At 38.3% G+C, this 15,586-nt stretch overlaps 1 protein-coding gene across 4 annotated transcripts in view; it reads left to right on the top strand.

Moving 5' to 3' along the window:
- Positions 1 to 10,435: 10,435 nt before the first annotated feature.
- SLC6A20 (solute carrier family 6 member 20) overlaps positions 10,436 to 15,586 on the top strand; it is a 62,986-nt gene continuing 57,835 nt past the window's right edge. For all 4 annotated transcript variants that reach the window (XM_058181666.1, XM_058181665.1, XM_058181664.1 and 1 more), the window contains exon 1: positions 10,436 to 10,556. In XM_058181666.1, coding sequence (XP_058037649.1) covers positions 10,436 to 10,556 — 121 coding nt within the window. The remainder of the gene's footprint in view (positions 10,557 to 15,586) is intronic.

Genomic DNA, 15,586 nt, shown 5'->3' with positions numbered 1-15,586 from the left:
TTCTGAAATGATGTTTGTATTACCACACTTGGAAAGAATGGAGGAGATTCCACAATATGAAGCTAACAATATGTTTATACAGAACTGTATACTTGGTCTGTTGTCTTCTTTATCTTACCTCAGAAACAAAGGACTACTAGCTCAAACCCTACCTCTCAATTTTGCTTTTCATAAGTTCCAGCCTGGTGATTGGGTCTTGGTAAAACCTGACATGAGTAAAAACTTAGCCAAGCCTGGGACAGGGCCTACTAAGTCCTACTGGTCACTGAAACAGCAGTCCAAACTAAAGACAAAGGGTGGAACAACTACACCCATGTAAAAGGACCAGTAGAAGAACTTAAAGAGTGGTAAGTGATTCCTGGAGGAGACCCATTGAGAATAAACTTTTCCAAAAACTGATCTAGTCATTGTAGTATGAATGGGTTTTGTTTGTGATTTTTCTTGTTGCAAGAGTAGCAATTTTTTGGTCTTTCCGGCCTGAGTGGTGGCCTATGTTATTCCATCTGAAGATCCCAAAAGAAGCTGTGCAACTTTGTATTGTACAAATTGTGTTGCTTCTGTGATTGAAACTGTATCACTGAATGTTATTGTTATTCTTGTGATTGTGACCTGATACACACCTGTAGCAGTGATGAAATCTGAATCAGTTTACTACTGGTTTGCTGGCTGTGCATGCGCGCTGCATGCACACATGCGCAGTACACACTATGTACCAAATGTGAGGTGCGCGTGCAGTGCACGCCAAAAGGAGGCATGGGGTAAATAGAATAGCATGTGGGGAGGGTGATCAGCTGTGATGCATTATCTTTTTTTTACTTTTAAAAGCATTTTTTTACAACCTATCGCAGGAGTCTTCTCCAGTACCATAGTTCAATGGTCCCAATTATGGTCCAACTTTCACAGCCATAAATTGCAACTGGGAAAACCATAGCCTTGACTATACACACTTTTGTTTTCAGGATTATGTCTCTTGTTTTTAGAATGCTGTCTAGATTTGCCATAGCTTTTTCCCCAGGAGCAAGCGTCTTTTAATTTCTTGGCTGCAGTCCCCATCTGCAGTGATCTTAGAACCCAGGAAAATAAAATCTGTCACTACTTCCATTTCTTCCCCATCTATTTTCCAGGAATTGAGAGGGCCAGATGTCATGATCTTAGCTTTCTTAATGTTGAGTTTCAAGCCAACTTTTGCACTCTCCTCCTTCACCCGCATCAAGAGGCTCTTTAGTTCCTCTTCGCTTTCTGCCATTACAGTGGTATCATCTGCATATCTGAGGTTGTTGATATTTTTCCTGGTAAGATTCCAACTTTTGATTCATCTAGCTCCGTCTTTCTCATGATGTGCTCTGCATATAAATTAAATAGGCAGGGTGATAGTATAGAGTATACTGTATACAGATACTGAACCAATCACTATTTCCGTGTCCAGTTCTCACTGTTGCTTCTTGACCCACATACAGGTTTCTCAAGTGACAAATAAGATGGTCTGGTACACCCATCTCTTTAAGAACTTGCCACAATTTGTTGTGATCCACACAATCAAAGGCTTTAGCATAGTCAATGAAGCAGAAGTAGATGTTTTTCTGGAACTCCCTAGCTTTTTCCATGATCCAGCGTATGTTGGCAATTTGATCTCTAGTTCCTCTGTCTCTTCGAAATCCTGCCTGTACTTCTGGTAGTTCTCGATCCAAATACTGCTGGAGCTTAGCTTGTAGGATTTTAAGCATAACTTTACTAGCAAATGAAATGAGTGCAATGGTGCAATAGTTTGAACATTCTTTGGCATTGCCTTTTTTTGGAATTGGAATGTAAACTGATCTTCTCCAATCCTTTTTTCCAAATTTGCAGACAAATTGAGTGTAGCACTTTTACTGCATCATCTTTTAAGATTTTGAATAGCTCAGCTGGAATACTGTCTCCTCCACTAGCTTTGTTGTTGCTCAGATTTCCTAAGGCCCATTTAACTTCACATTCTAGGATGTTTGGCTCAAGGTCAGTGACCACCCCATCGTGGTTCTTAGGGATGTTAAGCTCATTCTTGTATAGTTCTTCTGTATAATTTTGCCACCTCTTCTTAATCTTTTTTTCTGCCTGTTAGGTCCCTGCCATTTTGGTCCTTTATCATGCCCATCGCTGCATGAAACATTCCCTTCATCTCTCCAATTTTCTTGAAGAGATCTCTGGTCCTCCCTATTCTATTGTTTTTTTCTATTTCTTTGCACTGTTCATTTAAGAATGTATTCTTATCTCTTCTAACTATTCTCTGGAATTCTGCATTCAATTGGACATATCTTTCTCTTTCTCCCTTGCCTTTCATTTCCATTCTTTCCTCAGCTATTTGTAAAGCTTCCTCAGACAGCCATTTTACTTTCTTGCATTTCTTTCTCTTTGGGATGGTTTTAGTTGCTACCTCTTGTACAATGTTGCCAACCTCCATCTATAGTTCTTCAGGCACTCTGTCTATCAGAGCTAATTCCTTAAATCTATTTGTCCCCTCTATTGGCATCCTTCAGTCTCAAAAGACTATGGTATCGTGCTCTGAAAAGAGATCCTGAAACAGCATTTAGTGTGGCTAAAAAGGCCAATTTGAGAGTGGCAATCCCTTCCACACTCAGGGCAGATACATTCTGTTCCCTGCCCAGCCTCCAGATTTCGCTGGTTCCGGGACTGCCTCTTTGCCTCAGTCTGCCAAACAAATATCTCTTTGAAAATGGCAGGGACCTAACAGAGCACTCCGCACTGGATATGGTAAAAGCCGGTGTAAACAGCTGTTCCCGACTTAATTTTCCCTCTCTGGTTGAAAGAGCAAGGGAAAGAGCAGGGTGGGGAGAGTGGTAGATTCCCCTAGGGGCTTTGTTTTTCTTATGCAAAGTCCCGAAAGGTCGAATCCCATTGAATTCCTCCTTATTTTCTCCAGTATTCAATGCATCTCCTGCAAAAGCAGGAAAAGAGGAAGGTGTCCAAGTTCTTCTAACAATTGATTTCTTTTGGATCTCTATAAGCAGACGGAAGAAGCATGAGTGAACAATTACTGGTTTGCAAGTATTGTTGATTTCATGATTTCCTCCTTTTTTTAAAGAGAGGAAAAAAATTTTTCTTCCTTCTTTTAAAATTGTGTTTCAGACTAACTGCAAGTAGACCGATAGCCTTGCTGCGAAATCGAAACTGAATGGAGACTTCATCTTATTGTGTTGGATTGTGGATTGTTGGATTATATTACATTGTTTAAGTATTTCATAAGGGGATTTTCAGCAAGAACTTTGCCATGAAGGTTCTTTCAGAAGAATGGATTCGTGACTTTATACAGGATTATACAGAAAGAATGTATTTAATTATTCAAAAATATGAACTGATAATAAATGGGGACGTTTTGGATCAAGGTTTGGAGGAAATTAACCAGTGTGATCAGGACTTAAATGCAATGGAGGAGATACAAATAAAAGTGGATAAATATGAGGATATGATCATGAATAAACAAGTTGATGTAAAGAAGTTTCCTTTAAATAGTTTGGATGAAATGTTAGAATTTGTGTTACAGGAGGCTGTCTCCCAAAACGAAAAAATTTACAGGCTTAATGCTTTTCAAGAATTTTCTCTTTGGACTGATGGAATATATGGTAGTAATTTGTGGATTTTTGGACATAAGGAACTATTAGGCAATATTGTGACTGACTTTTCAAAAGGAGTAATGTAGGAAAGACAGAGATTAATACATCAAAAAAAATGGCAAGAGACAAAAGTATTATCCTTGAAACAAGGTTGTTTTGAATTATTAACAGACAAAAATATTGCTGTCCCTGAAAGACACTATGTGAGGAAGATCTGGAAGAAATGGGTTGATTATATGTTTTATATCTATCATAAAAAACTAGGTATTTGGATTTATACTGGATTTATATTGGATTTTGATGAGGAAGGACTAAATTTGAATAGCTACTGTAATTTTCGGTATTGAAATCTTATAAGGTGTTGTATTGTATTTTAAATAGAATATTTTTGAAAGAGTTTATGTAAGAAAGACCTGGGGGGGAAATTATATGGTTACAGAAGCTATAAGGGAGATATTCTTTGAATTGGATTGGATTTTTATGCTTTAGTTGGTTTTAAATACTTTAGGATTAATTTGTTCTATTGATTTATATATTTTGTTACTGTTAATTGTTAATTTTATTTTATTTTTTTCTCCTGAAGGATTTTGGTTATGTTAGGAGGAAGTCAGAGCTAGAGAGGGAAAATTGGTATAATAGTTTTGGGGGAAAATTTTCTTAGCATATGTTTGTTTTATTTTTAACTATACCTTGTGCTTCTTCCGGGAAGTCAGGAGGGAGGGGGGAGGGATTAGTGAAGGGAGGGGGGTTGGGAGGAAAGGGGGAGAAAAAATTTTTTGTAAAACTTTTTGAATAATAAAAAAAAAGAAGTCTATGTAAATTGCATCTTTTGCTTTGCCCTGATCAAGATTTGTAGTCCATATGTTTTTGCAGTGCAAAAGTTGTAGATTACAGGATAATTTTTTTCTGAAAACAAATGGTTTATTAGAGAGCAGGTTATTTGTTTCTAGGTGGAGGGTGATGGATTGGTTGATGATTGATTCCATGACTTTGCAGGTGACACAGCATAAAAAGATTAGTCTGTAATTTTTGACCAAGCTGGGGCCTCTCTTTTTGAAGATAGGGATGACTGTGGCTAGTGACCATAGGTTGGGTAGGGAGCTGGTCCTAAAAGGTTTTTTAAAGATTATGCTTAGGGGCTCTGCTATAACAGTGGAAAGCTTTTTTAAGAAGAATAGAATAGAATAGAATAGAATAGAATAGAATAGAATAGAATAGAATAGAATAGAATAGAATAGAATAGAATAGAATAGAATAGAATAGAATTTTTATTGGCCAAGTGTGATTGAACACACAAGGAATTTGTCTTGGTGCATATGCTCTCAGTGTACATAAAAGAAAAGATACCTTCATCAATGTACAACATTTACCACACAAATGATGGTCATAGGGTACAAATTTAACACTCAATGATACAACACTTAATGATAATCATCAGGTATTCATCAGGTCCAATAGATAGAGATGGTTTCAGTCTACGTAGTCCTTTTCAACATTATCTTCTGTGAAATCTATTTGTGTTAGATCGTTGCAGTTATTAGTGGTATGATTAGGGAATGTTAGGCATGAGCCATTGCTGTTTATAAAGACTGACACAAAGAATGTGTTAAAGAGGTTTGCTTTAACTGCTTCATCATTCTTTACTGTTAGGTCCTTTTAGGGGTGGGATGGATCTCGAGTCTTTAAGTTTGTTGTTTACAAAATTATAGAAGGTGTGATTGGATTTTGTGTGGAGAAGATTTTCTTCTTGTTTGATGTGGTAATTGGTGCATTCAGCCTTTATTTTGTGGCATACATTTTTGTAGTGGTTTTTAAAGTTAGCTAAATAGCCAGCTTTGTTTTTTCTCCAGAGGGATTTTTTTTTTGATTGGAGGTTTCTTATTGATATGGGTAATTTGTTTTTTCTGGTTTTGGTGGTGATTAGTGGTACATATAGTTTAATAACTATTGACTTTGAGCAAGAAAATATTATAATGGTCTTTGGCAGTGTTACAGTTAGAGAATAGAATTTGCCAATCAAGAGATGAGAGGTCAGTGTCTATGAGATCATAGTTGGCTTTTTTGAAGTTGTAGTTGGATATCCCATTATTATGGTGATTTTTGTAAGGGTGTATATTGAGACAAAAGTCTATCATGTTGTGGTCACTATAGGAAAAGGGTTCTTTTATTAGTAGTCCATAAATTGAGTTTACACTGTTACAGAAGATGAGGTCGAGGCAGTTGTTGAGTCTAGTGTTGTTAGTTTCTAGTTGATATAGACCTAGATTAGTAACAGCATTGTATAGGGTTGTATGGATGAGCTCAGTTGTACATTAGTTTATTGTCTAATTAAGGTAGGTTGAGGCCACCCAAAAAGATGAGAGGGTATGGGCAAGAGGCTGCCCATGTTAGTAGTGTAGTTAACTTGTTCACATGTGCGATGTCATAGTCAGGGGCTCTGTTACATAATAAAAAGCGAAGCGTGATGTTTAAGGACAGTTCACAGACGATAGTTTCTGGAAGAGCAAGTTCATGTGCAACTTGAATATTTTTTAAGTTTAGTGACATTTTGTAGAAGATAGCTACTCCACCACCTCTGCGGCTTTAGCAATCAGACCGGTAAACAAGATATTCTCTTGCTGTGGTAATGGAGTCAGGGAGGGATGAGTTTAGCCATGTTTCACAGACAAATATAATTTCAAATGTACCAGTATTTAAGAAGAGGAGAAGTTCAGGCGTTTATTGCATTTATTAGTTTGCATTTAAAGTCAGTAGTGGTTGGTAGGGAGGAAGTAAGGGGCATGCGTACCTAGTTTTGGATGACGGATGGTTGGATGTTCTGTATGATGGATGGTTGGATGTTTTGGGTGATGAAGGGTTGGATGTTGGGGGATTGATTGTAGGTTTTACTTTTTATGCAGTCAGCGTGGTAATCGATATATAGGTTACATTTGCCTTCATCTTGGCATCTTTGGAGTTCTGTGCTGAGTTCACAGAAGCAGAACCGTTGTACTAAGGATAGGTCAGGCTGTGATCAAAGTTTGCTGTGGTTAGGAATGGATCTGGCAATTGAATTTGTAGTATAAATGAACTTTTGTTTGCTGGTCTCATTTTTGCAAATGACTCTACATAATCTTGGGGTCACTGAGCCCTCTCTATTCTTGTATTCTGGTCCATCTATGGAGACTTCAGTGATTTCATCAGGGGAGATGGTTGGTGTATTATAGCTTCTAATGATGTTACAAACCTTTGTGATATCAGGTTCACTGGTGTCATCTAATCCAAATAAAATAGCATTTTGATGTTTTTGCTCTCTCTCAATAGTATCTTTGATGAGTATGGATGTTTGGTTGGTTGGTAGATATTTGTGATTTTGGTTGTGGTTGAGGTAATGTTTGTTGAATTGGGATAAGATTTTGATCTGTTGAGTTTTCATTATTTTGTGCTGTAATTTTTTTTCAAAAGATGTAAAACGTGGTTCTAAACATGCTAGTATATGTGTTTTTAAACTTGTTTCTATGGAGTCTATTATTGTTTGTTGTGTCTTCATAGTTGTTTCCATGGTATGGACCCTATCAGACATGGCAATTAAGTTGTCAAATTTTGTTAAACAAGATGGACATAGATAGAGAAATATAGGATATACTTGTAGGAAATTGGCTACCTATTTGTTTATTTTCAGGCAGGTGTGGTGGGCATATTTGGTACATAATTGGCATTTCCTGAATTTATCATATTCATTGATAGATCCATTACATTTATAGCATGTGCTGGAGTCATTTGGGTCATCATTGATAGTGATATTGGTGAATTCATTGGAGTTTCTGCCCAGCATGGTCAATGATCAGTCAATGTTTGACAAAATTAATTAGTCAATATCAATAATAAATAATTATCTAGCAAGTAATTAATCAGTAAAAAATTAATTAATCAACATAAATAATAAATCAATTATCGTAGATCAGTAAATAATGTCAATCTAATCAATTAATGAATTAATAATTAATTAACTAGACAATTGAATATTCAGCTAGATAATGAATTAATTAAATAGTGCTAATTGATTAATTAATGGATCAGTAATATTAGAATTTTTATTATATAATAGTTTTAAAACTTCTATTTTTAATCCTTAATGAAATAAAGTATCAGGGTAGAATGAAATAGTTTTGAAGCTTGTCAAGGGTTTTGTAGTAATTGATTTTTACTTCGTTATGTAGATACTGCTGTACTTCTCTATGCAGTTTCTGATGCCCCTCATGGAATGACTTTTAAATGCTGTCCTTTGTGTTGTGGGAGGGTTTTTAAAATGGTGGTAGATTCAAATCCAATCCAGTTTAAAATGGTGGTTTCAGTGGGAGTTTAAAGGAGTGTTTTAAAGTAATCAAAATCCTCATGGAGTCAAAGCTACGGAGAATCAAGGAGAATCACATTCCTAAATGAGCAGGGGAATCCTCGCGGAGTCTTCTTGATGCTTCAGGAAATCCCTCTTATGGAGCCTTCTCTGTGCTTCGAGTAATCAGCTTCCCTGCACTTTGGGGAATCAGCTTTCTCTGAGGGAGATTCTCATGGAGCCTTTTCTGTACTTCAGGGAATCCCTCTCACAGAACCTCTTTTGCACTTTGAGGAAATCCCTCTCCCTGTGCTTCGGGGAATCCCTTTCACGGAGCCTTCTTAGCATGGAGCTTTAAAAGTGCTTTGGGGAAACCTCATGAAGCCTTTATTGTGCTTCGGGGAAATCTCTCGGAGCTTTGGGGAATCAGGAACAGCTACTACTCACTGAGCTGGAGTTGATCATTATCAAGCAATCAGGTTTCAGATTCAAATCATGAAGGTAGGTGTCAGGCTGCCTCTGATTATATTTAGGAAAGAATACACCTTGAGTTCATTTGTAAATAAAGAAAAGTACTTTTACTAAATACATCCGGACTGCAGCAGTATAAAGTTGGATCTGAGACAAAATATGGCTAACATTCCATATCCCCTCATCAGTCCCTCCTCCCCCAAGAGGTCAGGCAGGTCTGGTCCAATGCCAGCTCCTTCTCGGCCCCCCGTGGTAATCTTCTTCCGCCGGTCTCTGGCTGTAAATCATCTCAGGAATGCAATGTCCGTTGAAAAGCCTGTGCTCTAACATTCTTGCTGATTACAAACCATCAATCTCCCCTTCCCTTGATCTCATGTCAGACGACACTCTTAAAGGGCCCTCTCCACTTAACCTGAATCCATGAGCTATTTACATTACACATAAAAACCCCATTGCAATCTAACTACTGAATAAAGTGTACAAAAGGATGTGAGGATTGGAGTGGAGGCTGACAGTAGGAATGTGGTGGACTGGTAGAGTGCGGTGGGCATCGGAGCAAGAGCCTCAAAACCCTACCTGATCACTGCCATCTTAAAACTTATTCTTTAAAACTTATTCATTCTGTCTTTTTAGGAATTATATCCCAGTATTGCTTTTCCTACTTTTTTATTGATTATGAAGGGTACTCCATTTCTTCTGAGGAATTCTTGCCTACAGTAATATACCTGATGGTCATCTGAATTAAATTCACCCATTCCTGTTCATTTTGGTTCGTAGATTCCTAAGATGTAGATGTTCAATCTTGTCATCTCTTGTTTGACCACATCCAGCTTGCCTTGATTCATGGATCTTACATTCCAGATTCCTATGGAGAAAAAATCTTTACAGCATCGGACTTTCCTTTCACCACCAGATGCATCCACAGCTGAGCGTCCATTCAGCTTTGACCCAGTTGCTTCACTCTTTCTGTTCTTCACTACTAGTACTCTGTTCACTTCACTTCACTTCACTACTAGTACTCTGTTCTTCCCCAGTGGCATATTGGATGTTTTCTGACCTGAGCGGCTCATCATCCAGCGTCATATCTTTTTTTCCTTTCGTCACTGTCCATGGGGTTTTCATGGCAAAGATACTGAAATGGGTTGCCATTTCCTTCTCCAGTGGATCATGTTTTGTCAGAATTCTCTGTTATGATCTGTCCATCTTGGGCGTCCCTGCACAGCATAGCTCATAGCTTCATTGAACTATGCAAGCTCTTGCCACAACAAGGCAGTAATCCATGAAGGGCATTCACCCTATACTTACTGTGTTAAACCTTTCTTACACAAAGCCCTGAAAAAAATGTTTTAGATACTGTATGTCAGAAAAACCTTTCCCAATCTCCTTTAGTAAGTTAACTGACAAATTAAATAAAATATTTGTAAAGTGGGGCTACCAAATCTAAGTTACTAAGTTAAATTTGTAGGTCACTTGACCTAATCTAACTTACTAAATTAAAGTTGTAGGTCACTTGACAGCATCAAAGGATTATTGCTCTCTGAATGATTTTGTTTCCCTCTAGTGGTCATCTGGATATATGCAGCCCAGGTCTTTATTGTGACAAAAGCATTAACTCAAGCTCCTACTGGGCTGTATGTTTTCCCCTGTGAATAATTAAATGGGAGTTGCTGACAGGGAGAAATAATTTCCAGAACCCCCTGTAATTGTTATAATGTAATCTTGTAACTTCAAATCTTTTTTGGCATAAGGCTAGCGTAAGGGCAAACTAAACCACCACGTTTCAGATATTTCCCAGAAATGCAACTGAAATCTAAATAATTTGTCTGGAATGCCTATGTTACCATTTGTTTTCTTCTTTATTTATCTAACCAGCATTCCTACTTCACAAAGTGCTGTTAATAAGATTAGTAATTAAAAATCTTGAATGGCAATTGGCGAGCAGACTCTCTTCAGAATTGAGTTGGTGCTGTGTCACCAACAGGCTTTGATGAGTATTTGGAGTGTGAAGCCAGACACATTCAACTGCTGCTAGTGCCTAAGAGCAGAAATGGAGAAATCCAGACCTTTGTGGGACAATCATTTCCAATTTGTATTTGCCTGTATTTCTTATGCAGTAGGTCTGGGGAATGTTTGGCGGTTTCCTTATTTATGCCAGATGCATGGAGGAGGTGAGTAGAATTTATGCTTCTCAATTTGCCATTTGAGATTAGGTGGGTTCATTTTTAAAACTGTGTTGTCTTTGTCAGAGTAGCCTCAAAGTGTCACAAAGGAGAAATAAGAAATTGCTTCCATCTTCATACCAAGCAAAGAATATCAGCACAAATGAGACATTTCTTTTTTTCATCAGAAAAAAAAATCTCATTTGCTTCTTTTTTTTAGTAATACATTTCCATTTTAGCACCTAATAGATTGTAACTTTTTAAACCATAAATTAGTCTTAATATTAATTTAGTATAAAAGATTCTATTACCTTCACTTATAATCTGTTGCTTAACAGCCATTTGCACAAATGATGGATCCTGCAAAAGCTACTTATGACCTATTTTCAAAGTTACAGTGGCGGCACATATGCATACGTGCACACACATAAACCATGCACACATTTTGGGCATTTAGTGGTTCACTTTAATGGCTGTTTCAAGCATCCTGCAATTATGTGGCCATGATTTGTAATGTTTTTGCGGGTTTCTGGCATTTACTTTTGATTTCTGGCAAAAAAATGCCATGGTGAAAATGTATTCATTTAACCTCCCATGTTGTTTGCTGAACAATTGTTGAAAAATCAGGTCTGGTCATGTGATGACTCAATTTATGACCGCAGCAATTTGCAATTCCAGGCTTAATTATTTCAGACTACCTGTAGTGCTATTGTTATAACTATTGATGAAGTTGAAAGGCTGTGTATTATTAGCCAAATTACCTTTGTACATACGGTATATAAAGTTTTATTAAGATACAAAACAAGAAGACATACTGTACTGCAGTAAATTTGCAGTGTATTGAAGATAGTGGGAACTTTTTGTTTAATTTTACAGTCCTCTTTTCTTCTCCACCCCAAGTATAAAACACCCAGACCCAAACTAAGCAGTGTGGTTGGTATATGCAGTACAATGCAGTGAGCGATGTGCAAATCTGTACATTGAGGAAACAAAACAACTACTTCATAAACACATGGCACAACATAGGAAAACAAACCCATCCAGAAAACATTCAGCAGTTCATCTGCATTTAAAACACATAGGCCACTCTTTTGAAGACAACAAATGCCATATTTTGATCAGAGAGGACTGCTGGTTTGAAAGAGCGGTCAAAGAAGCCATCTATGTCAGAACTGAACAGCCCTCTCTCAACAGAGGGGAGCGGGATAGTACATCATCTATCTCCAGTCTACAACACAATCCTTTCAACAGTTCCAAGAAGGCTCCACATCCATTTTCATAATTCAAGTGACCCTGATGATATAGATAAACCTCCAGGTGACCTTAAAGAGTTGCTAAAAAATGCAAATGACCAGCTGTCTGCAAGGAGTATAAATCCAATCCATTCCCCACCATCCAATCAGAGCTGTAGAAGTTTTTTGGATGAGAAGCGAAATGTCTTCAAAGAAAAACCAGATAGTCCAGTTGCCTCTTGCAAAAGAACCTTTAAATCTCTTTAAGTCCTGGGCCAGACAAACTGAATATTCTACCTTATTTTATTTCGTAAAATTATTTTAATTAAAAAATAAATAAAATGGAAGGTAGCATATTACAAAGCAAAATAAGCATCCTCTTTATTTTCAAGTATGTTACTGGTTGCAAATAGTCCTTAGACATATTCTTAGAGAGTAAGCAGAATAGGTGGCTTTATGGTCACTAGGAATCAAAAATGACTGTGCTTGTTATGGAAATGGGCCCATCTCTTCAGAAGAAAAAAGGATTACCAGGAAGAGTGGAAGTAACTTTCTGAGTTTGCCTTCTGGCAGCCAATCTGTGAAGGTTTCCATGATATATTTCCATAAATTTCAATGTGTTTTCTGACCTAAAAGCATTGGAGGAACTCCTTTTCTTTGTACTGTTGCTGTACAATTGCATTGATCCAGTAAGAATATCCTTCAAGGAGGAAGTTTCCCTGCACAAAATGTCTGTTACCAGAGGCCCAGATAGGAGGCCATGAAAATAATTCCCTAAATAAAATGGATTAAGCTGAGCATTTACTTCAGCTTCAGCACTTGTTTTTATAGACTGCCTTGCTAATCCTGGAGATTAAACACCAAATCATAGATATTTACACAAATACTTTGGCTTTAAAAAAATAAAGAAAGCCTGAGAAAACTAAACTTTAAAAACTATGTTTGATTTAATCAATTTTTTAAAGAAGATTTCAAAGCTTGGACCATAAACCATTCTTTTTAAAAAGTTATGATCATAGTTAATTAACCAGCTGAGGCAGGGAGGCTAGTACATGCCAAAAAAGATGTTTGGGTCACATGTACAAAGTGACGTACATCTGATCTAGGCATTTAATAGCATTTAATTTGCTGGAACTTTCCAGGATTTAGGATTTTTCAGTTAAAATACTGTACCAGCAAAGTTTCTTGAACCACATAAAACCTAAGGGATTTAGAAAAATCCACCTTAAATAGACTTTTGTTTTTTCATTGTTTCATATTATTCCCCAGATTGTATAAACATTTGAGCTGGAAAAAAATGTTCAGCTTCCACCCCTTTAAGTTGTAGCAGCTTGACATCTTCCATAATCTTTTCGATTTTCAAGCCAGCATCCCTGCGTAGGCAACATTGTGTTCCTGACCACAGTGATAAAACATTATTTCTTCCCAGAACATAGTTATTTATATTTAGTATATGTGTTACTGTATGTATGCATGTATTTGAAGTTCATGAGAAAGACCAGGTAAAAATTAACAATGAACTTTTTAAATAGTTTATCAATATATAAAATACAAAGAAAAATGAAAATAGTGAGAAAGTTTGAGATGAAAAGGGAAAGAGAAGGTGTAGGGGAAAAGATAAAAAAGAAAGAAAAACATTGACTTTTGACTTTTAGCATAGTAGAATAAGATAACAATATAGTCTCAACTTTTTATTTTTACACAATAATATATATTAGCCATTTTTATAGCAGCAAACCTATTTAATCAGCAAAACCCAAAGTCAGCATTAAATTTTTTTCAGTCTCAAGCACAAAGTCCAGAAGTGGTTTCCAAGTGGAAACAAAGATAATTCCATCAATTTTTCCAGCCAGTTATCCATAAGCCAGTTATCCATAAGTGGTGAGACTCAAATTTTTAAACAACCGGTTCTGTGTGCGTGGCTGGGTGGGTGTGGCTGGGTGGTCATTTGACTGGGTGGGTGTGACCAACTTCACATCACTCACATCAAGAAGCACCTCGCCTGGCCACTCCCGTCCCAGCCACTCCTTGTCACGCCCGGTCCCAATGTATCTATAGTTCTGTAAAAATGTTATTCAGCTTTTTTCAACTTTATTATCTGCATCTACATACTATAGATGTACTTTCTTGGATCATTGAAAGGAGGAAATGGCTCACATGTTTTGCCCAAGAGTATGATAGGCAGGTCACAAAACAGGCTTTTGAGGGGCTGCCACAAAGAAGGGGGGCAACCGGTGTCCCTCTCAGGCCACACAAAGGACCCCTGTACAGCAGCGCAGGCTGTCAAGAGCCCTGGGCAGCTGAAGGAAAGTGCTCAGCCTGGCCCTCAAGCTTCCAGTGCACTGGGGCCTCACAACTAAGCCCCGCTTCCCCGAGAGGGCGCCTGGTTGTGCTTACTGCCTCCTCAAGACTACTGCTGCTGTTCTCACTCCCCTTGGGCACATTGCTCATGATGTATGCAGGCAGGCAAAGTGTATGGGTCAGGGGGAGGCCTACTCCCATTCCATGCAAGGAGACCCGGCTTTGTAACCAAAGCATCCTCAGCAATAGGATGGGAGACCACCAGGAGAAGTCAGGGAGAGGGGACAAGGGGATGGCTAAAGGACAGCAGGGCTGCTGGTGACCAAGTGTTAAGGCAGGACTTCCCTCAGAATCTCTCTCTCATTATAATCTTCTTCCTTCCTTCCTTCCTTCCTTCCTTCCTTCCTTCCTTCCTTCCTTCCTTCCTTCCTTCCTTTCTTCCTTCCTTCCTGTTGTGACCCAGACTCGAGCAGGTAGCAACTAACGCAGTCCTTAATGAAAATAAACTTTATTCAAGCAGCTGGGAATTGACCCATTCCCAGCGTTGTGAAACTCAAAAGAAAGCAAAGGCTTCTAACACAAAACAGTCTGTCATTATTTCCAACCTGGTCTAATTTAGATAATTGCCAAAGTCCTTTGTAGATAAGCGTCTCAAGCAGAGAATGGAGAGCTGCCAAGGTCTTCTCAGAGAAACATCCAGAGCAGAGAATGGAACGAGCACAGCTCCAATGTTGTTTTCCGGCAAACTGAGACACCCATGCCGGTCTCCTTTTAAACCTTATGGGAGGGGCCAATTATCTCTTGGCCCTACCCCCGAGGTGACCTCTCTGCTTGAGCTGCTCCTGCCTCTTGGCAGCTCTTCTCATTCGAGCATTAGGGACAGGCTCTCCCAGTTCCTCTTCCTCCTCACTACTCTCGGGCTCTGGAGGTTCTGGAGTCCACAACCCATTTCTCGATGGCCCTGGCCTCGCTTCCGCCTCATCACTGTCCGATTCCACCACCAGCACCATAGGCTGTTGACGGACCACAACACTTCCTTCCTTCCTTCCTTCCCTTCTTTTTTTCCCTTTTCTTCTTTTTTGCTTCCCTCTTCATTTTCCTTTTTTCCCTCTTCCCCTTTCCTTGTTTTCCCTTCCTTGCTGTCTTTCCTTCTTTTTCTTTATCTTTCCTGTCCCTTCTTGGATACTCAAGTGCAAAAGGGGAAACATTTCTCAATGCCTCCTTTCTTTGTGATCAGATGCCACTTTTGCTAGTAGTTTGTGGCCAAAGACTGAGAACAAAACAGGCTCAGTTTATCCTATGCTTTCATTTAGTGGGAGAGTCCACAGACAACAGCAAAACTGTCAAAATGTTGGCTATGATAGTTCATCAGAACTCCTCATTTTTTTTTTGTACAGCAGCTTTAATATTTAGGAACAGAGGTAAGTTAGTTGCTTTTCTATTAATAAATAATCCTTAAAAGGGCTCTCCTGTAGGAAGCCTGCCATGGTCTAATTCAGACTGAAA

The sequence above is a fragment of the Ahaetulla prasina genome, chromosome 4, assembly GCF_028640845.1.
Source record: "Ahaetulla prasina isolate Xishuangbanna chromosome 4, ASM2864084v1, whole genome shotgun sequence".
Taxonomy (NCBI): domain Eukaryota; kingdom Metazoa; phylum Chordata; class Lepidosauria; order Squamata; family Colubridae; genus Ahaetulla; species Ahaetulla prasina.
The sequence above is the reverse complement of the archived record's forward strand: the minus strand, read 5'-3'. Positions and strand labels throughout refer to the sequence as shown.